The following is a 27951-nucleotide window of genomic DNA, read 5'->3' as shown; positions in this document are numbered from 1 at the left end:
GTGATCACTTCCTCACCATGCTAGGAGTGAGGTATGTAATGATTTTTCATGATCTTTTATCAAACAGAATATAAATACAAATATAATATGTAAGTTAATCTGCCTGCATTTATACAGCACTGAGTGATATTAAAAGGCAGAAAACAAGCAACACATTTGAAGTGACGGCCTTATGCAACGATCGTGATTTACAGTTTCCTTCTTGGGATATGTGGTGTAATTTTCTTCTTCCTCAATGGATGTGATTGTGTGAAATGAACTCAGCATTTGTTAATAAGGGCTAATATTATAATATATGTACTGTAAGTCTGAACTGATATTCTCATGCATTTCTCACCCTTGTTCTTTCTGTTTGTATGACTCTCTCTCTCTCTCTCTCTCTCTCTCTCTCTCTCTCTCTCTCTCTCTCTCTCTCTCTCTCTCTCTCTCTCTCTCTCTCTCTCTCTCTCTCTCTCTCTCTCTCTCTCTCTCGCCCTCTCCCCCAGCCTCTGTCTGTTCCTCCTGCCCCTCTGTGCCATGTCGATGCTCTCGGGGTGGGTAGAGTCTCCAGGCTATCCCCGTGGTTACCCACCTGATGCTAGTATGAACTGGAGCAGGTGTGCCCCTCCCGGCCACACTCTCGCCCTCAAGCTGACACACCTGGACATGGAGGACAGTGACGGCTGCGAGAACGACGCCCTGGAGGTCAGTATAAAGGGTTAAAGGCAATTATTTATATATACACTATATGACTGATAGGAGGTGCTGTTTTGAAGCCACTGCGCCTCCATCTTGGCACTCCCCCACCATTGTAAAAATGATTTTGGAAGCTATAGAAATGCATTTATTAATTTCTACATTTGTTTTTGCCATGCTCATTCTATTGCAGACACCTTAATGCATACTGTTAAAGGATATTATGTGAGCTAAACATAAAAATATACAGTTTTCCTTGAAGGATACTTAAATACATGTTATTTTGTCCTTGAAACGTGTACTTGAAATACTGTAGAATTCCATTCATTCATATGGAGGTGTCACGATCGTCTTTAAAGGGAGCAGACCAATACGCAGCGCGTTGAACGAACATTACTTTATTTATAAAGTGCACGAACAAAACAAGAAACAGAACGATTCGTGAAGTCCAACAGTTCCAACTACAGAACAAAGAACAAAAACCCACAACCCACATGAGAACACAGACAGAATAAATATGGCTCCCAATCAGAGATAACGAGCCGACAGCTGACACTCGTTACCTCCGATTGGGAGTCACACGACACCACAATAAACACACCCAAAACACAACCAACCGAATACACCCTTACAACCAACCCCACAACAAATACCCAACAAAACAAACACACCCTGGTTCATACACAACGTCCCGGAACCAGAGCGTGACAGTACCCCCCCCTAAAGGTGCGAACCCCGGACGCACCAACATAAAGACTAGGGGAGGGTCTGGGTGGGCGTCTGTCCACGGTGGCGGCTCTGGCCCCGGTCGTGATCCCCACCCCACCACAGTCACAAACTGCTTAATAGGCAGCACCGGACTAAGGGACAGCACCTGACTAAGGGGCAGCACCGGACTAAGTGGCAGCACCGGACTAAGGGGGCAGCACCGGGCTAAGGGGCAGCACCTGACTAAGGGGCAGCACCGGACTAAGGGGCAGCACCGGGCTAAGGGACAGTACCTGACTAAGGGGCAGCACCGGACTGAGGGGCAGATCCTGGCTGGCTGGCTCTGGCGGATCCTGGCTGGATGGCTCTGGCGGATCCTGGCTGGACGGCTCTGGCGGATCCTGGCTGGCGGAAGGCTCTGGCTGATCCTGTCTGGCGGAAGGCTCTGGCTGATCCTGTCTGGCGGAAGGCTCTGGCTGATCCTGTCTGGCGGAAGGCTCTGGCTGATCCTGTCTGGCGGAAGGCTCTGGCTGATCCTGTCTGGCGGAAGGCTCTGGCTGATCCTGTCTGGCGGAAGGCTCTGGCTGATCCTGTCTGGCGGAAGGCTCTGGCTGCTCCTGTCTGGCGGAAGGCTCTGGCTGATCCTGTCTGGCGGAAGGCTCTGGCTGCTCCTGTCTGGCGGAGAGCTCTAGCGGCTCCGGTCTGGCGGACGGCTCTGAAGGCTCATGGCAGACGGGCGGCTTTGCAGGCTCATGGCAGACGGGCAGTTCCTGCGCCGCTTGGCAGACGGACAGTTCAGACGGCGTTGGGCAGACGGGCAGTTCAGGCGCCGTTGGGCAGACGGGCAGTTCAGGCGCCGTAGGGCAGGCGGCAGACTCTGGCCGGCCGAGACGCACCGTAGGCCTGATGCGTGGTGCCGGAACTGGAGGTCCCGGGCTGAGGACACGCATCTCAGGGCTAGTGCGGGAAGCGGCAACAGGGCATGCTTGGCCCTGGGGACGCACCGTAGGCCTGATGCGTGGTGCCGGAACTGGAGGTACCGGGCTGAGGACACGCATCGCAGGGCTAGTGCGGGAAGCAGCAACAGGACGCACAGGACTCTGGGGACACACAGGAGGCTTGGTGCGTGGTGTAGGCACTGGTGGTACTGGGCTGGAGCGGAGAGGTGGCGCCGGAAATACTGGACCGTGCAGGCGTACTGGCTCCCTTGAGCACTGAGCCTGCCCAACCTTACCTGGTTGTATACTCCCCGTCGCCCGACCAGTACGGGAAGGAGGAATAACCCGCACCGGGCTATGTGGGCGAACCGGGGACACCATGCGTAAGGCAGGTGCCATGTAAGCCGGCCCGAGGAGACGCACTGGTGGCTTGATGCGTAGGGGCCGGCTTCATGACCTCCGGCTCAATGCTCAATCTAGCCCGGCCGATACGTGGAGCTGGAATGTACCTTACCGGGCTATGCCTGCGTACAGGAGACACCATGCGCTCTACTGCGTAACACGGTGTCTGCCCGTACTCTCGCTCTCCACGGTCAGTCCAGGGAGTAGGCGCAGGTCTCCTACCTGACTTCGCCACACTCCCTTCTAGCCCCCCCCCAATAAATTTTTGGGTAATACTCTCGGGCTTCCAGCCTCGACTCCGTGCTGCCTCCTCATACCACCTCCTCTCGGCTTTAGCTGCCTCCAGCTCTTCACGAGGGCGGTGATATTCCTCCGGTTGTGCCCAAGGACCCTTTCCAGCCCGTATCTCCTCCCATGTCCAGGAATCCTTTGGAGGCGTCCATAAATCCTGTGTAGGTAGGTCCTGTTGCCGCTTGTTACGCTGCTTGGTCCTCTTGTGGTGGGTTTTTCTGTCACGATCGTCTTTAAAGGGAGCAGACCAATACGCAGCGCGTTGAACGAACATGACTTTATTTATAAAGTGCACGAACAAAACAAGAAACAGAACGATTCGTGAAGTCCAACAGTTCCAACTACAGAACAAAGAACAAAAACCCACAACCCACATGAGAACACAGACAGAATAAATATGGCTCCCAATCAGAGATAACGAGCCGACAGCTGACACTCGTTACCTCCGATTGGGAGTCACACGACACCACAATAAACACACCCAAAACACAACCAACCGAATACACCCTTACAACCAACCCCACAACAAATACCCAACAAAACAAACACACCCTGGTTCATACACAACGTCCCGGAACCAGAGCGTGACAGGAGGACTTCTTGTTGTGCCACTATGGCCGACTGGTAGCGTCAATGCCTCTCATTGGCCAATACATAGCATCAACAATCCATTGGTTAAAGTCAGGTGTCATTGACTCAAGGATGACACTTTTACTGTAATGTAACATACTTTGAGACATAGCAAAAAGTCGTCTATTATTCCTATTATTGGGGTGGGAATGGGAGGGATATTAGATGTCACAATTAGAAATCCTAAGGTGTCCATGTGTTGTTAAAGATCGGATAAAATCATCCCTTTGTTAGATCTTTGCAGATGGAAAGCAGATAGCCATTCAATGTGGTGAAATGTTGTTTGAGGACCTTGATTCTACCGTCAATCCCTCACTCCTGTCCTCCATAGAGGGCTGCCTCTCTCTCTCGTTCCGCTCAGACTACTCCAACACTAAGAGGCACACTGGCTTCAGAGGGTTTTACACACTGAAAGGTGAGGAGGAGAAAGGGACCATTGTTTCATAGATCATTGATGTATTTCTCTTATGATGAAATGTTATTTTTGGTTGTTGTTGTTGTTGTTGTTGTTGCGTTACCTCATGTGACCATTGATTGGTACCTTAGTCAGACCTATGTTGTCTTTTTAACAGACTTTGATGAGTGTGAGGACGACCCAGATAACGGATGTACCCAGTTCTGCCACAACTACATTGGAGGCTACCTCTGCTCCTGTCGCCTTGGTTACCACCTGGACACAGACAGACACACCTGCACAGGTATGGAGAAACAGAGAGAGAGAGAGAGAGAGAGAGAGAGAGAGAGACTTAAATTGAAATTGAAATTGAATTGAGAGAGACGGGAAGGGACAGGGACAGGGAAAGAGGAAGTGAAAGACAGAAGGAACAGAGGAGAGAAGAATGAAGTATAATGATGATGATGCCAATTGTAGTAATAACGACAAAGACGTGATGGCGTTACTACTTGTTGCTCGTACAGCTACCGACTTCATGATACCCTCTATGATGGTGATGATGATGACAATGAGGGTCATGTTATTGATCATACGTCTCTACCGCAGTGAGTTGCACTGAGGACCTGTCCGGCTCGCTGCGTGGCGTGATATCCAGTCCGCCTCGGCCCGGCCCGTACGCTGAGCATGCCCACTGCTCCTACACCCTGTCAGTAGAGGACAACCTGTAGCTGCTCCTACACTTCACTGGGGAGTTTGATGTTGAGCCAGGGTGTGTAGTGTCTATGTTGTATTTTCTATGTTGTTGATCTAGTTCGTGTATTTCTATGTTGGCCAGGGTGGTTCCCAATCAGAGGCAGCTGTAGCTTGTTGTCTCTGATTGGGGACCATACTTAGGCAGCCTGTTTAGCACTGTTTATTGTGGGATCTTGTTCCGTAAGGTTTGTTTTGGTGTATAACCTAGGACTTCACGTATCGTTTGTTGTTTTGTTTTGATCGGGTATTCAGTACAATAAAGATGTACGGTTATCACGCTGCGCCTTGGTCCGCTTCTTATAACGACCGTGACAATTTGCACCTGACATACGCTGTGAAAGTAACCAGGAAGTGACTACACCCTCAGCCTTGTAGTTTTTCAATTTTTTTCAATGCGCAAAAACATGGCGCAATGGTCTAGTGTAAAAACGTAATAAAAGGCATCTTGTAGCGGAAGTGGCCGTCACCTTCAAAGCGAATAGGAGGACATTAAACCAATCTTCTACATTTCAAGGTCACTGAATATGCTTCAACAACAATGTCCCCCACTCACCTTGTAGACTTACAGTATTCCTGATACAGTACATATCCTGTTTTCCTGGTACAACATTCTTCATACAACATATTCTGTTGTTTTCAGGTTGAGACTTCCTCTGGGACTCGGGGGCCATTCTGTGGCCGTGTGCCTCCCTCCTCCCCCATCCGCACTGGGTCACACAGCGCCCGCATTCTCTTCAACTCCGACGGACAGGGCTCCAACAACGGCTTCACTATCCACTACAAAACCACAAGTAAGGGTTTCTATAAGGTCAGGAAATTACTCATTTCCTTGCACACGATAACTGAAAAAGGACAACTTTTATACATAAAAAAAGCACATTTCTGAATTAAATAATATATTATATATATATATATATATATATATATATATACCATTTAGCAAACGCTTTTATCCTAAGTGACTTACAGTCATGCATATGTTTCACGTATGGATGGTTCCGGGTATCAAACCCACTATCCTGGTGTTACAAGCGTCAAGCTCTAACAACTGAGCTACAAAGTTACAAAGTGAAATTAAAATGGATTTAATTGTAATTAGTTTGTTATCGAGCTACACAAAATACTCTGTAATGTCAAAGTGGAAGAAAAATTTGAATGTATTTGTATTTTTATTTGAGTACCTGTCACGATCGTTGGTTAGAGATGAGGACGAAGGCGCAGCGTTGAAGGTGAACATATCCTTTTATTACTGATCACACGATCAAAACAATAAACGATAACGTGACGTCTACAGTTTAACACAAACCGAAATGAACAAGAAACCACAAACACAAAGTGAAAGACAGACAGTTAAATATGGCTCCCAATCAGAGACACCCAGCTGACACTCGTTGCCTCTGATTGGGAGTCACTCAGCCCCACATAGAAAATCAAACATAGAATTACACACCCTGGCTCAACATAACATAGTCCCCAGAGCCAGGGCGTGACAGTACTCCCCCAAAGGCGCGGACTCCGGCCGCGCCAAACAACCACAACAGGAGGGACCGGGTGGGCACTCCGCCTCGCGGCGGATCCGGCTCGGACATGACCCAGGCACGGGTTGTGCTGGACTGACGACGCACACCCCTGGCTTGATGCGTGGAGGAGGAACGGGCCGGACCGGGCCGGACCGGGCTGACGAAGCGCACCCCTGACTTGGTGCGGGGAGCAGGAAGGAGCCGGACCGGGCTGACGACGCGCACCACTGACCCGGTGCGGGGAGCTTGGACGGGCCGGACCGGGCTGGCGACGCGCACCACAGACTTGGTGCGGAGAGCAGGAACGGGCCGGACAGGGCTGACGAAACGCAACATAGACTTGGTGCGGAGAGCAGGCACGGGCCGTGCCGGACTGACGACGCACACCACTGGCTTGGTGCGGGAAGCTTGGATGGGCCGGACTGGGCTGGCGACGCGCACCACAGACTTGGTGCGGAGAGCAGGAACGGGCCGGACAGGGCTGACGAAACGCACCATAGACTTGGTGCGGAGAGCAGGCACGGGCCGTGCCGACTGACGACGCACACCACTGGCTTGGTGCGGGAAGCTTGGATGGGCCGGACTGGGCTGGCGACGCGCACCACAGACTTGGTGCGGAGCGCAGGAACGGGCCGGGCTGGGCTGTCGACGCACACCGTAGGTTTGGTGCGGGGAGCAGGAATAGACCGGACCGTACTGGGGACACACACCATTGGCTCTACACCGGGATCTGGAACGGGCCGGACCGGACTGGCAACACACGCCAGTACCTCTCGCCGTGCCTCTACACCCTCCATCCCCTCTTCTACCAGTGGCCCCCGTAACCTGGCGGCCTCCTCTGCAACCCCGCTGGACCGCTCCATAGCGGCCTCCTGCTGCCCCGACGTCGTGAGCCCCCCTAAAAAATTTCTGGGGGTCTCTCCTCCCCGTGGGCCAGGCCTCCATCATTCTCGCCAGACTCTCACCCCACTGCTCCAAACTCCAACCTCTCTCCTCTTCTCTTGGCTTGGCCCAGTCGAGACTCCTACTCAACTGCTCCCAAGTCCTTCCTCTCTCTTCTTCATGCTGCTTGGTCCTGTTATGGTGGTTTCTTCTGTCACGATCGTTGGTTAGAGATGAGGACCAAGGCGCAGCGTTGAAGGTGAACATATCCTTTTATTACTGATCACACGATCAAAACAATAAACGATAACGTGACGTCTACAGTTTAACACAAACCGAAATGAACAAGAAACCACAAACACAAAGTGAAAGACAGACAGTTAAATATGGCTCCCAATCAGAGACACCCAGCTGACACTCGTTGCCTCTGATTGGGAGTCACTCAGCCCCACATAGAAAATCAAACATAGAATTACACACCCTGGCTCAACATAACATAGTCCCCAGAGCCAGGGCGTGACAGTACCCATGATGCAGTGGCCACCATGGTTGAAAATATGAAATGGTACTCAGTGATGTGTTGTGTTTGATTTGCCCCAAACTTAACGCTTTGTATTCAGGACAAAAGGTTAATTTCTTTGCCACCTTCTTTGCTGTATTACTTTAGTGCCTGTTGCAAACAGGATGCATGTTTTAAAAAATATTCTGTACAGACTTGCTTCTTTTCACTCTGTCGTTTAGGTTAGTATTGTAGAGTAACTACAGTGGGGGGAAAAAGTATTTAGTCAGCCACCAATTGTGCAAGTTCTCCCACTTAAAAAGATGAGAGAGGCCTGTAATTTTCATCATAGGTACACATCAACTATGACAGACAAATTGAGAAAAAAAATCTCTCATCTTTTTAAGTGGGAGAACTTGCACAATTGGTGGCTGACTAAATACTTTTTCTCCCCACTGTATACTGAACAAAAATATAAATGCAACATGCAACAATTTCAAAGATTTTACTGAGTTACAGTTCATATGAGGAAATCAGTCAATTGAAATAAATGCATTAGGCCCTAACCTATGGATTTCACATGACTGGGAATACAGATATGCATGTTGGTCACAGATACCATAAGAAAAATGGGCCTCACAATGGGCCTCAGGGTCTCATCATGGTATTTCTGTGCATTCAAATTGCCATAGTTAAAATGCAATTGTTCATTGTCCGTAGCTTATGCCTTCCCATACCATAACCCCACTGCCACCATGGGGCACTCTGTTCACAACATTGACATCAGCAAACTGCTCGCCCACATGATGCCATACACGTGGTCTGCGGTTGTGAGGCCTGTTGGATATACTACCAATTTCTCTAAAATGACATTGGAGGCGGCTTATGGTAGAGAAAAGAATGTTCCATTCTCTGGCAACAGCTCTGGTGGACATTCCTGCAGTCTGCATGCCAATTGCACACTCCCTCAAAACTTGAGACATTTGTGGCATTGTGTTGTGTAACAAATCTGCACATTTTAGAGTGGCCTTTTATTGTCCCCAGCACAAGGTGCACCTGTGTAATGATCATGCTGTTTAATCAGCTTCTTGATATGCCACACCTGTCAGGTGGATGGATTATCTTGGCAAAGGAGACATGCTCAAATTTGTGCACCAAATTTGAGAGGAATAAGCTTTTTTTGCTTATGGAAAATTTCTGGGATCTTTTATTTCAGCTTGTAGTGTCTAAAAGACACACCTTTGCTGGTCCATGCTGTAATGATAAGGAAACCGCCGACACTGTACTCTGTTTTCAAAGGTTTATTATAACAAAGGTTCCAGCATCGGAATTTGACAGATTCTGCAGATATCTGTGAGACAGCACAGCCAATCAGTAATTTGCTATTCTCCCCTTCTATTGTTCAGGACATGGTTTTATATTATTTATGACGTAATATGGTGTGATTCTAAAAAACCAATCCCTGGCCTTTTCCACACTGCTCCCCATATCATCTTTCCATGAACCACAGTAATGTTTTCCAGATGTTTCCAGCACAGTAGAGTACACCATTTTGCCACATCAGCAAAATCTTAGGGCCAAGTTCCCTCTATCACACTTTCTGCAACAGTCAGCATATTGTAGACTTTAAGACACTACATATTTCCCCCCTTCGAGACTAATTAAGTCTCGAAAACAAAAAGAATAGGATTATGACAAATAACAATTCTTGTTCTTGAGTAACTTTAACAATAAACCAAAATTTATGGAGATTAAACACATGTTTATATAGACACATTTTTGTATGTAGTGTAAATACATTATTATGGAGTGTAAATAAATTGTTATGGAGTGTAAGTAAATTGTCATGGAGTGTAAATAAATTGTCATGGAGTGTAAATAAATTGTCATGGAGTGTAAATGAATTGTCATAGAGTGTAAGAGCGAAAAACCTGTCTGGCAGCTTTCATTCCAAATATCCATCAGTCAGTCAAGACAGGAAAATTCTCTCACGGCCCCTCTGCCCTAGGCGACCACCTAAGTACTCCAGATCAATTCACACATCTTCATGAATACATTTTAAGCTATGATGCAATTGAATACATATGAAAACCCCAGCAAACAAAATACAATCAAAATGTCCACATTCAGGCTGGTCGACCCCATCGGACCCTCCTGTGGATTCTCTCTGTCCTTGCCTAGACCCCATATCCCTAAACTTCAACGAAATAAACAAAAACATCTGAGGTCCCCACATGTACCCAACAACAGAAAACATAATTCTTCAAAAATTAATACAGAAAGAATATAACACTGGAATGTAGTCCACTACACTTCATCTCCTCCACAGTGTCGTCTTTCAATGCGACGTTGATGATGGAATCGGAACATTTCCACTCCTTCCTTGTTCCACTTCCTCCAGTCCATTCATATTGTCCATGTTTGAGTATTTGAGTCCCTCTACATATTCCCCCATATGCTTCTGGAAGAAAAGAAAATACCAAACAGTATCTTTTGCAAAACAACACATGCAAATTAAAACATCAATGTCAACTAAAAATGATATATAAATTAGATATAAAATGAATGACATTCCATTTCCCCCCTTTGATTCATCACAATAATATAATCATCCCACAATCAGATATTCCAAATTTCCTAGAGTTATTTCAACCCTAGTTTTCATAACATTTTAGTCTGACTTTTTCAAATTTTTATTTTTCTCTAATTTTTCAAAAACCCATTTCACTGATTTATTCACAAAACTCTTTCCCATTTTCTGAGGATATTAAATCGGGAAATTCCCACCTGCTTATGACTTCTTTACACAACAACTTTGCAACCGACTGAGCATATTTTAGCTTAGTTGAACATCTTATGCACCTCTTGGTATATGAATGTAACCAAGAATAACAGTCACACATTATTTTTCAGACAGATTGTGCACCTACCTATGACATAGTCAATCTATTCAAGAAAATATGGTTCCCAAAAACTCTACTCCTTTGTGATTTTTATCCTAATCTCCCCTTTACAACATTAGCTAACCCATAGCTTACTAAATCATCATGGTTTCTCCAAAACAATAATTGATTGCTACTCTAACGATTTTTCTATTTTCTTCAAAACACTTGCTTTCGAAAGTCCTTCAATTTCTGGTTCAATCCCTTGGATTGCTTCATCTTTCAATGGATACTGATTCTTCAAAGGAGGTCTGCCTCCTCAACTTTCATCTCAATTGAGCTGATTTCACAAATCCAATATCAGTCCTACTTTGATATCTCAAACATTCTTGAACTTTTTTCAACATCTCTTCTTCCATAGATTCTCAATTCATCTTCACACTTCAAATATATTCATTTGTCTTCCGTACAGCTTATGACTCTCCTTGTCCTTCTCCTAATTAGTTGATTTGACATTGTGAGATGTGTAACCTCTTCAGGCTGAACACAGATAAAAGCCTTTCTGCTATCCATCATCACTTCCCATAGTCCATTGTTTATTTTCACTTCAATTGTTGGATCTTTTTCCCTAACTGGTACTACCAGCTGCAAACTCCTTTCGGATCTTCTAGGCACCTCTAGAGTCCTTGCTCCTTTCTCCTATAGGGTTCACCTGGAGGACAGGTGATCTTCACTTGCTCCTGTATCTTCCTCTGAAATTCTTTCTTTCCAGAAACTATCTATGGATATGAAACAATTTATACCACTTGTTGTGGCTGGTATAATTGCATTTGACCTTGTTCAGTTGAAGCTGTAGCAGTGATTGTTGATTTGGTTTACACTGATTCTGCATAACCAATGCTTCTCTTCTCCTTCTTCTCCACCAGTTGTATTTGATTGAGTTTTCTGAGAGTTTCTTGGTCCTGTTCTTTCTGGTTGTGTTCCTTTTTCCGGTACAGATCCACTTGATGGGCTATATGATCTGTATAGACACCTTTTGTCATGCTCCCAAGTCCAACCACTTCTGCCAGTTTGCTCCTTACCGGTAAGGGCAGTCCCATCTGTAGTTTAGCTCTCAAGATTGACTGCTCAATTTGACTCACATCTGGATCATTTCCGGTAATATTTCTCCACACTTGATGAACTCTTGACACGTAGGCTCTCGGATTTTCTTGTTGTCCTAGTGGGTCAATCAGAATGTTGTCAGGATGCACATTTGTTGGAAACGTATCTTTCAGTGCTCTCCACAGCCGATTCCTGCTTGCAGCCAACAATTCAGGATCATTCACAGCAGTTCCCACATATCTATGAAGTCCAGCTCTCTGAAAAATTTCTTCCATGCCTGGAATCCCAAGGAGATTAGCCAAAAGTCTCTTAATGTCTCCTATGGCAGACTGTGTTCCCACCGTAATTTCTTCCAACTTTGAAATCCAAGGATATGCTCCATCTTGAAGAGTAGGCAGCTTCTCAAGTATATCTGACATATCGGTATTCTGCAAAGGCTTATATTCTAGGTTTTGTCCTCGAATGATCACCGGCATCATTTTCTTACTAGTGCCATCTTTCCTTGGCCTCAATGTATATCTCTTCTCAGATTCTTGGGATTCTTTTCTCAGCAGCTTCTTTTCCTTCGTCTTCAGCTTCTTGAGTCGTTCTTCCAGTTCTTTTACTTCTTCTAAATCATTGGCCTTATACAGGTATGATACGCATCGGTCTATATCTCTTTCTATTTCTTCTGTGTTAGTCATTGGAGGATAAAATCCTCTTGAACATGAAGCACCTTTAGTCTCCAAATCTTCATCGTTGTCTCCATCTTCATTTTCATCAGAGCTCGAATCGCTTGTATTCTTCTTCTTCCAACTTCCATCACCCCTTCTTTCCGCTCTGGCCAACCTCTGTCTGATGACAGGGTCATATCCACCCATGATCTCTTCTGAATCACTCTGATCATCATCATCATCATCATCGTCATCATCAAGTTCCATCCTCCTTGATCTCACTCTACCCTTAGTCTCCAGACATCTCGTTGTCTTCCTGCCTTTGGAGTTTGGATTCATCTTTATGGTCGTTTCTGCTTGTCCTCTCTCTATTATTCGTTCATCTTCATCTCTGATGCAATAGTCACCCTCCTGAATGATCACTGGAAGCTGAGGATAAACGTCCTTAAACTTGGCTTCTTTCTCATAAGGTGGGGGTGTTTTTGCTGAATCCATATATGAGAAAGGTGTATTGACTTCTGCAATCAGTTTTTCTGTCACCTTCACCTCTTTTGCCATTTTCTCTGCACCTCTGTCTCTCTTATCTTTTGTGTCTTTTATCAGTTTTTGTCCTTCATTTTCAAAAAGCTTAAGAACACCCAGCTCTCTTTGTCTTTTTTCTTTACGAAGTTTTCCTTTCTTCCCCTTCTTTTGATCTGCCTTATACGTGGATACAAGCACTTGCATTATCTTGATGACGTCTGGATTAAGCGTGCCTTCCAATGGCCATGGTTGTTCAATGTCAGGCCAACGTTTATTCCATTTTTCAGATAATTTTGCTATACCATTAACTAGAGGATTACTATTCTGTACTACATGAAGAGGAGTAATTGCTTTTGTAGTTTTGATGTCCTTTTTCCCCATTGTAATGACTATGTTATGTGTTTCCCTCTTGTTTCCCTCTTTTTTTTTTTTTTTTTTATTAATAAAAAAATAATTAATCAATTAATCCAATCAATCAATTAACCAATTCAAATCAATACATCAATCAACCAATTCAATCAATCAATCAATAAATAAATTCAACCAATCAATCAATCAATAAATCAAATTAATCAATCAATAAACTAATGAACCAATCAATCAATCAACAAATCAAATCAATAAATCAATCAACTAATTCAATCAATCAATCAATCAATCAATCATTAATCAAATCAATCAATCAACCAATCCAATCAACCAACTAATCAATCAAATCAATCAATGAATTACTAATCAATCAATCAATCAATGACTAATGAAATCAATCAATCAATTACCAATGAAATCAATCAATCAATCCAATCAATCAACTAACCAAATCAATCAATCAATAAATCAAATTAATCAATCAATCAACTAATGAACCAATCAATCAATCAATCAACAAATCAAATCAATAAATCAATCAACTAATTCAATCAATCAATCAATCAATCAATTATTAATCAAATCAATCAATCAACCAATCCAATCAATCAACTAATCAATCAAATCAATCAATGAATTACTAATCAATCAATCAATCAATTACTAATGAAATCAATCAATCAATTAATCAAGTCAATCAACCAATCAACCAATCAAATCAATCAGTCAATCAATTACTAATGAAATCAATCAATCAATTAATCCAACCAATGAACTAATCAATCAAATCAATCAACCAATCAACTAATCAAATCAAATCAATCAATCAATTACTAATCAATCAATCAATCAATTACTAATGAAATCAATCAATCAATTAATCCAATCAATAAACTAATCAATCAAGTCAATCAATCAATCACTAATCAAATCAATCAATTAATTAATCCAATCAATCAACTAATCAATCAAATCAATCAATCAATAACTAATTATTCTGTGAATTTTATTTTACCAAATTATTGATTAGTGGCAATCTTACCACATCCGATGAGGAAGAGTAAAGGAAAGTAGTCAACTCCAGAGCAATTCAAGAATAAAATACCTGTACCAGCAGCACTACCCAATTGCTTAATAAGCAATTAATTACCTTAATTTACAGAATAATGTCAATGCTGGATTTCAAACACAACTCTAATCAAAACAAGTCATTGACAAAAACTCTAATGTGCAATTATCAATTACATCAATTCATCAGTCTGTTGCCAAGTTCCTGCGAAATGGTCACAACATGAAAAATTCTGTGTAAACACAATATATCAATTATATCCTGTAAGGGAAAGTAGATTTGTGAATAATAACAGCACTGGCCTTGATTTGGACTGGGTTGCCGTCACTGGTGTCAGTTGATGTCAGCCCCTCCTCTTTCTCTCTCTCTCTCTGTCTCCTCCTTCTCGTCTCTCATATGACAGAAAGACAAAAGCACAAAGAAGAGTTTAGTGTATATATTTTTTCCACATTCACGCTAAGAAATAAGCAAACAGCTTAACTCAGGAATATTATAAATAGCTCAATAACATTTTATTTTATTCATTTATTTTATTATTATTATTTTTTAATCCGTTAATATATCTCTCATTCACCAACTCAACCGATTATCAACCAAACAGGTTTACAGTCAAGCAATAGTTAATTCAAGAGAACATTTCACTTGTGTGCAAAATTCCCCCTCCCGTTTTCTTTTTTGTCTGCATTGAAAACGGACTCTCCCAATCAGTTCAGTGCAGGGGAGTGGCTAAACTCATAAATCCTACGCGTGCGCAGTTCAGTCACCAATGTGATTTCAGAGTGGAAGGAGCTATAAACAGACCCGCTGTTGCTCCGTTCTCCGCTCCCACAGACAATAGCAAGACTCTGCAGAACATACAAACAAACACGAAACACACAGAACACAAATCCCACTTCCAAGTTATGTTATCTTTCACTTATCCTAGTTTGCAGATTGATAGTTATGCTGTTATCAATTACAAAACATCTCTATACACTCTTAAAAAGTCCTCCCTGTAGGGTCATGCTATTCTAATAGTTAATGAACATTCTCCTTTTTATAGAGAATCATAAGGTTTGACCTTAACTAACATATTTCCTTACAAAAGAGTAAAGCCCTGTATTCGACACACAGCTGGAAGTAATCAGAGACGCAGCCCCCCCTTTTTTCTTTCTCTGTTTCACACACACAGACAGACACAGAGAAATTGGCTGTCGTTCTCTCACACACACACACAGAGACTACGTTTCTGTCACACACAGGATCCGTTCACACAAGGCATGCCTATCGCCGTTCCTATTTTCTTTTAAATTCCTTTTGCTAAATTTGTGCTACCTTGAGTTGCAGACATTAAATGAGAGGTTACTTTGGACATATAATCCGTCAACCATATTCCAAGAGGTAACATACAATTTAATATATCTCGTACAAACTCACTGTTCCCAGAACAGACCCGAGAGTCAATCTAATAACTCTCCTAGGATTTATGGCCATCATATGGATGCCTTGGTGTCAAGGGCTTGCTTAAATTAACGGCGCCCTAAAAGTATACTGTTAACTCATATCAAGCGTTATCCTCTAAGCCTTTCATCGGACACTCCTTTCACTTTTATTCAAGGCAAAATATCGGTGTCCCGTTGGTGTACCCTACAGACACACCCCACTGTTTGCGTTGTTCTCAACGCAAACTAAGTTAGAAAATTTAGAACGGAATTCCTATCACACAGCAAAAAGAACCAGCAAAATGCACGCATAGACCCTTTGACGGTACATCTTGAACACACACACTCTCTGGACTCACAAAACGGCCAGCGCCCAATATTAGTAAAAAGAGCTCACCTTTTTTGTTTTTGCCGGCTTCTTTGAGCGGGAGTCACTTTGTAGCCCAGGAATGGAATGTTGACAATAGACGTAACACGACCCAAAAAGAATAAAAAATAAAACTACCTCGTCGCCATTAAATGTAGTGTCTAAAAGACACACCTTTGCTGGTCCATGCTGTAATGATAAGGAAACCGCCGACACTGTACTCTGTTTTCAAAGGTTTATTATAACAAAGGTTCCAGCATCGGAATTTGACAGATTCTGCAGATATCTGTGAGACAGCACAGCCAATCAGTAATTTGCTATTCTCCCCTTCTATTGTTCAGGACATGGTTTTATATTATTTATGACGTAATATGGTGTGATTCTAAAAAACCAATCCCTGGCCTTTTCCACACTGCTCCCCATATCATCTTTCCATGAACCACAGTAATGTTTTCCAGATGTTTCCAGCACAGTAGAGTACACCATTTTGCCACATCAGCAAAATCTTAGGGCCAAGTTCCCTCTATCACACTTTCTGCAACAGTCAGCATATTGTAGACTTTAAGACACTACAAGCTCATGAAACATGGGACCAACACTTTACATGTTGCGTTTATATTTTGTTCTGTATACAATGTTGTTGATCCACCCTCAGTTTTCTCCTATCACAGCCATTCAACTCTGTAACTGTTTTAAGATGGCTATTGGCTTTATGGTGAAATCCCTGAGCGGTTTCCTTCCTCTCTGGCAACTGAGTTAGGAAGGATGGCTGTATCTTTGTAGTGACTGACCAAAGCCAAATAACTTCACCATGCTTAAAGGGATATGTCTACTTTTCGTGTCAACTTTTAAAAAATTCATAAAATCTACCAATCGGTGCCCTTCTTTGCGAGGCATTGGAAAACCTCCCTGGTCATTGTTGTTGAATATGTGCTTGAAATTCACTACTCGATTGAGGAACCTTAATTGTATGTGTGAGGTACAGAGATTGGGTAGTCATTAAAAAATCATTTTAACCACTATTACTGCACACAAAGTGAGTCCATGCAACTTATTATGTGTATTTGTAAGCACATTTTTACTCCTGAACTTATTTAGGCTTGCCATAACAAAGAGGTTGAATACTTATTAACTCAAGGCATTTCAGCTTTTCATTCAAAAAAATATATTTGTATTTTCTAAAAACAACATTCCACTTTGACATTATGGAATATTGTGTGTAGATTAGTGACACAAAATCTCAATTTAATACATTTTTTAATCAGGCTGTAACACAACAAAATGTGGAAAAAGTCAAGGCAGTTGAATACTTTCTGAAGGCACTGTATAATGGATCAAAATAAAGTGATGACTTAGGACTTGTTTAATTGCAGAAAAGACCTGCCGAGGGATTGTGACCTCCAACTCTACGTTGGCCCCACAGCAACCTGAATATCACCAAGGTGACACAGTCACGGTGACCTGTGACCTAAGGAGTGTTCTGAACACAGTGAGTAGGCTACAGTACTGTAAGTTCACAAGAGGCAGTAATAGGGTTCAGTTAGCTTTCATATTAAAACCAAGAGCTTGGTTTGGTACTGTAGAAAAACATTTGGAAAATTTGAATGTTCTCAAAAACATGACATAATAGATTGTACACTACCAGATACATGTGTTCTCTCTTCACAAAGGGCGACAAAGAGTATGAGTCGACATGCAAGAGGACAGGCGAGTGGAGTCCTGTACACCACTGTGAACGTGAGTGAGACGAGACCGTCTCAACAATTGTATTTCACAGGATTAATATAGCCAGCCATTAACACCCTTAATAGATGTAACTCAAAATGTTATGGTGTAGAAAAATAGCAAAAGTTGAATATGTACAGTTGAAGTCGGAAGTTTACATACACTTAGGTTGGAGTCATTAAAACTTGTTTTTCAACCACTCTACACATTTCTTGTCAACAAACTATAGTTTTGGCAAGTCGGTTAGGGCATGTACTTTGTGCATGACACAAGTAATTTTTCCAACAATTGTTTACAGACAGATTATTTCACTTATAATTCACTGTATCACAATTCCAGTGGGTCAGAAGTTAACATACACTAAGTTGACTGTGCCTTTAAACAGCTTGGAAAATTCCAGAAAATGATGTCATGGCTTTAGAAGCTTCTGATAGGATAATTGACATAATTTGAGTCAATTGGAGGTGTACCTGTGGATGTATTTCAAGGCCTACCTTCAAACTCGGTGCCTCTTTGCTTGACATCATGGAAAATCAAAAGAAATCAGCCAAGACCTCAGAAAAAATTTGTAGACCTCCACAACTCTGGTTCATCCTTGGGAGCAATTTCCAAACGCCTGAAGGTACCACGTTCAGTACGCAAGTATAAACACCATGGGACCACGCAGCCATCATACCGCTCAGGAAGGAGACACGTTCTGTCTCCTAGAGATTAACGTACTTTGGTGCGAAAAGTACAAATCAATCCCAGAACAACAGCAAAGGACCTTGTGAAGATGCTGGAGGAAACAGGTACAAAATTATCTACAGTGGGGAGAACAAGTATTTGATACACTGCCGATTTTGCAGGTTTTCCTACTTACAAAGCATGTAGAGGTCTGTAATTTTTATCATAGGTACACTTCAACTGTAAGAGACGGAATCTAAAACAAAAATCCAGAAAATCACATTGTATGATTTTTAAATAATTAATTTGCATTTTATTGCATAACATAAGTATTTGATCACCTACCAACCAGTAAGAATTCCAGCTCTCACAGACCTGTTAGTTTTTCTTTAAGAAGCCCTCCTGTCCTCCACTCATTACCTGTATTAACTGCACCTGTTTGAACTCGTTACCTGTATAAAAGACACCTGTCCACACACTCAATCAAACAGACTCCAACCTCTCCACAATGGCCAAGACCAGAGAGCTGTGTAAGGACATCATGGATAAAATTGTAGACCTGCACAAGGCTGGGATGGGCTACAGGACAATAGGCAAGCAGCTTGGTGAGAAGGCAACAACTGTTGGCGCAATTATTAGAAAATGGAAGAAGTTCAAGATGACGGTCAATCACCCTCGGTCTGGGGCTCCATGCAAGATCTCACCTCGTGGGGCATCAATGATCATGAGGAAGGTGAGGGATCAGCCCAGAACTACACGGCAGGACCTGGTCAATGACCTGAAGAGAGCTGGGACCACAGTCTCAAAGAAAACCATTAGTAACACACTACGCCGTCATGGATTAAAATCCTGCAGCGCAGGCAAGGTCCCCCTGCTCAAGCCAGCGCATGTCCAGGCCCGTCTGAAGTTTGCCAATGACCATCTGGATGATCCAGAGGAGGAATGGGAGAAGGTCATGTGGTCTGATGAGACAAAAATAGAGCTTTTTGGTCTAAACTCCACTCGCCGTGTTTGGAGGAAGAAGAAGGATGAGTACAACCCCAAGAACACCATCCCAACCGTGAAGCATGGAGGTGGAAACATCATTCTTTGGGGATGCTTTTCTGCAAAGGGGACAGGACGACTGCATCGTATTGAGGGGAGGATGCATGGGGCCATGTATTGCGAGATCTTGGCCAACAACCTCCTTCCCTCAGTAAGAGCATTGAAGATGGGTCGTGGCTGGGTCTTCCAGCATGACAACGACCCGAAACACACAGCCAGGGCAACTAAGGAGTGGCTCCGTAAGAAGCATCTCAAGGTCCTGGAGTGGCCTAGCCAGTCTCCAGATCTGAACCCAATAGAACATCTTTGGAGGGAGCTGAAAGTCCGTATTGCCCAGCGACAGCCCCGAAACCTGAAGGATCTCGAGAAGGTCTGTATGGAGGAGTGGGACAAAATCCCTGCTGCAGTGTGTGCAAACCTGGTCAAGACCTACAGGAAAGGTATGATCTCTGTAATTGCAAACAAAGTTTTCTGCACCAAATATTAAGTTCTGCTTTTCTGATGTATCAAATACTTATGTCATGCAATAAAATGCAAATTAATTACTTAAAAATCATACAATGTGATTTTCTGGATTTTTTTTTTTTTTAGATTCAGTCTCTCACAGTTGAAGTGTACCTATGATAAAAATGACAGACCTCTACATGCTTTGTAAGTAGGAAAACCTGCAAAATCGGCAGTGTATCAAATACTTGTTCTCCCCACTGTACATACGGTACCTAACAAGCATCTTGATTCTATGTGTAGCGGAGATATTCTGTGAATAAATTGACTCGGAAGTGCAAAAAACATCTAACGATGCACTTTGGCTGCTCTACAAGTGGTCTGGATCACTTGCAGATGTACAATGGTTTTTAAGAGCAACGTTACTAATGAAAGCTCTGAGAAACAGATAGGCTACTAAAGATACATCTTAAGATGGTTCTAACGATGATCTTAACTCTACGAAGGCTCTGGGAAACGAGGCCCAGGACTGTTGCATTTTCATAAAGTAATTTTATATTTTAAATCAATTTGTTTCAGAAGCTTTGGTTTACTCTGTATGTCTGGCTACCTCTAGCTGTGAATTGTGGAGAACCAGAGACTTCTAGTGATGAGGCCCTTCAACTGGTTGACAAGGATCCAAGCACTCTGTTTCGTGACAAGGTCCAGTTCAAGTGTGAATCCAAATACTACACACTGGAGGGAGACAGTAAGTCCATACAGTCTTATTCACCTACAGCTGCAGCTGTTATCGTTTTTTCTTTAACTTTTTATGTAAATCTCCCCCTTTCTTCCATCCCTCCTTCCCTGATCATTTCTATACAGTATCTTGAGTACACCTGCCCCATGCTTTCTGAGCCCCCTCCACATGCCGTCACTATCTTCCCTACCTGTGCTCTTACCTCTCCTCTGTTCTTTCAGAGAAGTACATCTGTGATGCCAATGGTACGTGGACGTCAGTCAACGGCCAACAAATGTTACCAAAGTGCATCGAAGGTATGCCTCACTATCATTTATCAGGTGTACGCAGTGTTGTGGAGTAATGAACTACATTTAGTTCAACTAGAAATTTAACTACATTTTGCAATAGTTTGGTGGTAGTTTAACTCAATACAAATCTTGATAGTGTTTACAGTAGTTAATTACTTTTTTTTACCATGTAGCTCTGTAGCTAACTACTGGAAATACTCACTACGTTTTTAGCCAGAAATATTTTCAGACCTGCCTAATTCTCACTTGAAACATTTTTTTGTTTTTAATAGGCTTAATTACACATTCTGTTAACATGACTCCAGAGTGAGCTTTTCTTGCAATTTGTAGTTTATGACATTTCACATTTAGATGTGATAATTTTCCACTTAGTATTTTTTATATGTAGTGAACTACTTTTTCAAAGTATTTTTTGTTAAGTAAACTAAGGGTAACTTTAGTGTAGCTTAACTTCTTCCAGTAAGAAGTAATTGGTAGCTTGGTAAACTATATTTTCAGAGTAGCTTCCCTAACACTGGGTGTATGATAGTACACTATCACTGCTGTAACACTGTATTGTTCAGACACTAATCTGGATTGTCTATCTTCTAGTGTGTGGGAAGACTGAAACAGATTTTTCCAGCATTGCAAGAATTTCGGGGGGCCATCGGGCGAAGATAGGAGAGATACCCTGGCAGCTTCTCACTAAACATCCTAAAAGAGGAGGAGCATCGCTGATCAGTGACCGGTGGGCCATCACAGCAGCTCATGTTGTAGATGGCTATGAAGAAAGCACCATTACATTTTTCGGAGGGCTGATAGATGGGACAAAAGCAAAAGAAACTGATCCTGACACGGTTGTCGTGGTAACAGAGAAGATCATCATTCACCCTGACTACATGAAGGGCATAGCTGGTGATGAACGCACTAACTACGACAACGACATAGCTCTCATCAGAATGTCTTCCAGGGTGAAGTTAGGGCCCAATGTTCTCCCCATATGCCTGGCTGAGGCTGATGGAGAATTCAAAGAGGGTCAACAAGGCACTGTTTCAGGGTGGGGTGCGACAGAGAATAAAGATAAAAGCCAGTTCTTGCTTCACACAGCTGTGGGAAAATACCCCCAAAGGATGTGTAAAGACACACCTGTATTGTCTATTAACAAGCCAATGGTTTTCACTGAGAACATGTTCTGTGCAGGTGGTGATGGGAAAGATAGCTGCAAGGGGGATAGTGGGGGTCCATTCTTTCTCCCTATGCTGGGATCAGGGAACAACGATAACAGAGGGCCATATCGTCTGAGAGGCATTGTGTCCTGGGGTGCCCTTTGTGAACTGGAAAAGGATTCTAAAAAGGGTTACTACACCAAAGTGGAGAATTACTTAGACTGGATCAAGAAGACCATAGAGAGAGAAGAGCAGGGGTACAAACAGTAAGAAGAGTAAAACATACTAGTCAACTCTTAACCTCCATAATCACAATTTTATGCTCATGATTTCCAGTACTTTCATTTTTTTTTTTAAATCAGTCTGGTTCTATAAATGACTTGTGATTTTTTAATTAGGTTTTCCCTCAATCAGTGTTAATTGTAACTTCAGTATACAGACAATACCATCCTGTCATGTCTGAATTAAGTCTCAGTGGCAAAATCACAAAACATAATGTTGTTTTCTTTTAGATTGTGAAAAATGCTTCACAATGTAACCCTGATTGACAAACCCAAATAAAAATATGATTTATAAAACGTGTCTGAATGTTTGTCTTCAATCAAACTCTAAATGAAATGTTGATACCCAATTTTTTCTCTCTCTGCCCAAACTCTCTCCCTCCCTCCCCCATTTCTACCGTGCCTCTACATCTGCATTGCTCGCTCTCTGTGGTTTTCGGCTTGGTTTCTGTATTTGTATTTGCAGTGGCGACCCGTCATTCAGGGCTGTTTTGAGCCCCTCCTGTTGAGCTTTTTTTTGTAGCCTGTTTTGCATGTTATCTTGGCATTAATACGTGTCACATATCAGTTTGCAAACAATGTAAAAAAAAAAAAAATCATTGAGTTAATAAAGCCACATACAAACATGGTATTTTTTTGCTTTCTTGAGTAAGGCAGCTCCAAAATGCAGGTGATTCAGCCTAGCTCAGTGCTTTCTGTGGTGGTGGTGGGGCAGCCAGTGGAAAATAAGGAGTGTAGGGGTTGATAATGTTTTCTAGTTGTGCCGTGATTGGCTCAGTGTTCTGTCACTCATGGGGACACTACATCACCGCAATATCTATGGGGAGAGCTCAAAAATTAAATCCCCTTGGTTGCTGCCATAGAGTTACATTATAAGTGCCCAGCCAAGAAGGTTCAAGGTCATTGGCCACAGATAAAATGACGTCAAATCACGTTACATCTACCGTAGCTTTGATGTCAGCTTCATGTCAACATCATACTTTCAAAATCTTAGCTAGGAAGCTAGACAAGCAGTCATCATCATGAATCATGTCGACAATCTTCTGGCAAATTGTTTTCAATCCTTGTCATATGAAGATAAATAATAGATAGAATGTATCGGTGCTCATCGGCCATTGGACATAAACATTACACAACAAGTTGGAAATCGCAAATTCAACAATGAGTGGTTTAGAAGGAATCAGTGGCTAACTGCAAGCGTTGCAAAGCAATCACTAGCCTGCTATTCAGTGGAGTGAGTATGTGGTCCAAGTCTGGGTTTAAAGGTCTCTTTTCCAAGCTTAAAAGGATAAATATTTAACACCATGGGCCAGAAAAGGTTGAATACATTGGCCATACTGTCAATCCATCATGACTTCTGCCGAGTTCAAGACAACTGGGAACTCAGAAAACAACGAGCTCAGACTGAGAAAATACGTTTTGAACAGTCATCCAACTCGGAATTCTAAGTCGGGAACTCTGGCCTCTTTCTAGAGCTCAGTTTTGAAGATCACTGACGTCATGATTCAACCTTGTTTTTTTCAGAGTTCCCATAAATCCAGAGAATGCCAGGCTTTGATGACACATTTCTATGACTAAATATGCCCACAAGGACCGCCGCGCCACCTTCCCGTTCAAGTGAGCACAGCACAACAAGGTGTCCAAAAATGTATTGTATGCTGCTGCATAAATGATGTAATATGCCAGGGAGATATGTATACTGTAGCTAAGAATGTAATACTAAGTATATGTTGTGTAGTAAGCTGTTAGTAGCCGATGTGCCTCACCCTAATAATTTGGTCCCTTTCACCCTCATAACTTAGCCTACTGTTCTGACTTCGTGGTGCACATGTAGCCTATAGCCTGTTTTAGAGAAAAGTAATCATCGAATATTGTAAGCTTTCATTGTCTGCTTATATGCCCCCTTATTTATCCTACGGTTCTGACGTTGTACAGGGAGAATACTGTAAGAACGGCCCATGTTCTGAATTCTGTCGCTGTACATTTCAAAAGTGCTGAACAAATAGTTATATTGACTACGTCTGTCCTAGCTCGCTCATTAATGTCTTAATCGGATTGCATCTTATCTGCTCGTCGTCCCCTTATGCCATAGTTTGTACATCTCAATTGTCAGTAGAAACCACATTTGTTTAAGCAAGTCAGCCATATCAGCTATGTTTTTTTTAAGGCAATAAATGAGGCTGAATGAACTGTTTCGCTGCCAGACAAGGCTCCATTGATAGCCAGGTGTAGCAGTGGTAAGGATTCACTCCATGGTGCTGAAAAGAAAGCTCTGCTGTTGGGACAGCTTTATGTAGGCCCTAACAGTTTGTGGGCACCGTTTGTCACCGTTATAGTGCAATTAATGTATTGTTTAGTGTTGTGTTGTGTTGTGTAGTGTAGTGGCTTTGCTGGCATGCATCGAAAAACTAATTGGGACGTTTACTCCACAAAGATTTACATGTTAAAATCGGCACTGTGTATTTGTATTTTTTATGGATCCCCATTAGCTGCTGCCAAGGCAGCAGCTACTTTTCCTGGGGTCCAACAAAGTTAAGACAGTTATACAATTTAAAAAATTTAGCAATACATTCACAACAGATTTCACAACACATTAAGTATGTGACCTCAGGCCACTACTCTACTGCCACATACAGTACCAGTCAAAAGTTTGGACACACCTACTCATTCAAGGGTTTTTCTTTATTTTTACTATTGTCTACATTGTAAAATAATAGTGAAGACATCGAAACTATGAAATAACACATGTGGAATCCTGTAGTAACCAAAAAAGTATTTTAAATTTTTGATTCTTCAAAGTAGCCACCCTTTGCCTTGAAGACAGCTTTGCACACTCTTGGCATTCTCTCAACCAGCTTCATGAGGAATGCTTTTCCAACAGTCTTGAAGGAGTTCCCACATATGCTGAGCACTTGTTGGCTGCTTTTCCTTCACTCTGCGGTTCAAGTCATCCCAAACCATCTAAATTGGGTTGAGGTCGGGTGATTGTGGAGGCCAGGTCATCTGATGCAGCACTCCATCACTCTCCGTCTTGGTCAAATAGCCCTTACATAGCCTGGAGGTGTGTTTTGGGTCATTGTCCTGTTGAAAAGCAAATGAAAGCCCCACTAAGCGCAAACCAGATGTGATGGCATATAGTTTTAGAATGCTGTGGTAGCCATGGTGGTTAAGTGTGCCTTGAATTCTAAATAAATCACTGACAGTGTCACCAGCAAAGCACCCCCACACCATCAAACCTCCTACTCCATGCTGCACGGTGAGAACCACACATGCGGAGATCATCCGTTCACCTACTCTGCGACTCGCAAAGACATGGCGGTTGGAACCAATAATCTCAAATTTGGACTCATCAGACCAAAGGACAGATTTCTACCGGTCTAATGTCCATTGCTCGTGTTTCTTGGCCCAAGCAAGTCTCTTCTTATTATTGGTGTCCTTTAGTAGTAGTTTCTTTGCAGCAATTCAACCACAAAGTTCTGATTTACACAGTCTCCTCTGAACAGTTGATTTTGAGATGTGTCTGTTACTTGAACTCTGTGAAGCATTTATTTGGGCTGCAATCTGAGGTGCAGTTAACACTAATGAACTTATCCTCTGCAGCAGAGGAAACTCTGGGTCTGGCAGTCCTCATGAGAGCGAGTTTCATCATAGTGCTTGATGGTTTTTGCGACTGCACTTGAAGAAACTTTGAAAGTTCTTGAAATGTTGCATATTGATTGACCTTCATGTCTTAAAGTAATGGTGGACTGTCGTTTCTCTTTGCTTATTTGAGCTGTTCTTGCCATAATATGGACTTGGTCTTTTACCAAATAGGGCTATCTTCTGTATACCCCCCCTACCTTGTCACAACACAACTGGTTGGCTCAAACACATTAAGAAGGAAAGAAATTCCACAAATTAAGGCACATCTGTTAATTGAAATGGATTCCAGGTTGAGAAGATGGTTGAGAGAATGCCAAGAGTGTGCAAAGCTGTCATCAAGGCAAAGGGTGGCTATTTGAATAATCTCAAATTATAAAATATATTTTGATTTATTTAACTATTTTTTGGTTACTACATGATTCCATATGTGTTATTTGATAGTTTTGATGTCTTCACTATTATTCTACAATGTAGAAAATAGTAAAAATAAAGAAAAACCCTGGTGTGTCCAAACTTTTGACTGGTACTGTTTCTACAACACAAAATCCATGTGTACGTGTGTGTATGCATGTGTCTTTGCCTGTGTTTGTGTTTCTTCACAGTCCCCACTGTTCCATAAGGTGCATTTGTATCTGTTTTTGAAATACAATTTTACTGCTTGCATGAGTTACTTGATGTGGAATAGAGTTCAATGTAGTCATGGCTCTATGTAGTACTGTGCGCTTCCCATAGTCCGTTCTGGACTTGGGGACTGTGAAGAGACCTCTGGTGACATGTCTTGTGGGGTATGCATGGGTGTCCGAGCTGCGTGCCAGTAGTTCAAACAGACAGCTCGGTGCATTCAACATGTCAATACCTCTCACAAATACAAGTAGTGATGAAGTCAATCTCTCCTCCACTTTGAGCCAGGAGAGATTGACATGCATATTATTAATGTTAGCTCTCTGTGTACATCCAAGGGCCAGCCGTGCTGCCCTGTTCTGAGTCAATTGCAATTTTCGTAAGTCCCTCTTTGTGGCACCTGACCACACGACTAAACAGTACTCCAGGTGCAACATAACTAGGGCTTGTAGGTCCTGCTTTGTTGATTGTGCTGTTAAGAAGGCAGAGCAGCACTTTATTATTGAAAGACTTCTCCCAATTTTAGATACTGTTGAATCAATATGTTTTGACCATGACAGTTTACAATCCAGGGTTACTCCAAGCAGTTTAGTCACCTCGACTTGCTCAATTTCCACATTATTCATCACAAGATTTAGTTGAGATTTAGGGTTTAGTAAATGATTTGTCCCAAATACAATGCTTTGAGTTTCGAAATATTTAGGACTAACTTATTCCTTGACACCCATTCTGAAACTAACTGCAGCTCTTTGTTAAGTGTTGCAGTCATTTCAGTCACTGTAGTAGCTGACGTGTATAGTGTTGAGTCATCCGCATACATAGAAACACTGGCTTTACTTAAAGCCAGTGGCATGTCGTTAGTAAAGATTGAAAAAAGTAAGGGCCTAGACAGCTGCCCTGGGGAATTCCTTATTCTACCTGGATGATGTTGGAGAGGCTTCCATTAAAGAACACCCTCTGTGTTCTTTTAGACAGGTAACTCTTTATCCACAATATAGCTGGAGGTGTAAAGCCAGGGGTTGTAAAGCCATAAGTCTTTCCAGCAGCAGACTATGATAGATAATGTAAAAAGCCGCACTGAAGTCTAACAAAACAGCCCCCACAATCTTTTTATCATACATTTTTCTCAGCCAATCATCAGTCATTTGTGTAAGTGTAAGTGCTGTGCTAGTTGAATGTCCTTCCCTATATGCGTGCTGAAAGTCTGTCGTTAATTTGTTTACTGTAAAATAGCATTGTATCTGGTCAAACACATTTTTTCTCCAAAAGTTTACT

General features: G+C 42.5%; 1 protein-coding gene across 1 annotated transcript; it reads left to right on the top strand.

Annotated features, from left to right (window-relative positions):
- LOC121585379 (complement C1s subcomponent-like) lies at window positions 1–22985 on the top strand. The gene is given in 11 exon segments (XM_041901742.2): window positions 1–31; window positions 486–684; window positions 3879–4059; window positions 4217–4342; window positions 4645–4811; window positions 5432–5582; window positions 17453–17568; window positions 17750–17816; window positions 20575–20706; window positions 20919–20993; window positions 21579–22985. Coding segments are annotated over 11 exon segments (2052 nt in total). The 5' UTR covers window positions 1–17; the 3' UTR covers window positions 22403–22985.
- The last annotated feature ends 4966 nt before the right edge of the window (window positions 22986–27951 follow it).

Source organism: Coregonus clupeaformis, chromosome 29, assembly GCF_020615455.1.
Source record: "Coregonus clupeaformis isolate EN_2021a chromosome 29, ASM2061545v1, whole genome shotgun sequence".
Classification (NCBI taxonomy): Eukaryota; Metazoa; Chordata; class Actinopteri; order Salmoniformes; family Salmonidae; genus Coregonus; species Coregonus clupeaformis.
The sequence above is the reverse complement of the archived record's forward strand: the minus strand, read 5'-3'. Positions and strand labels throughout refer to the sequence as shown.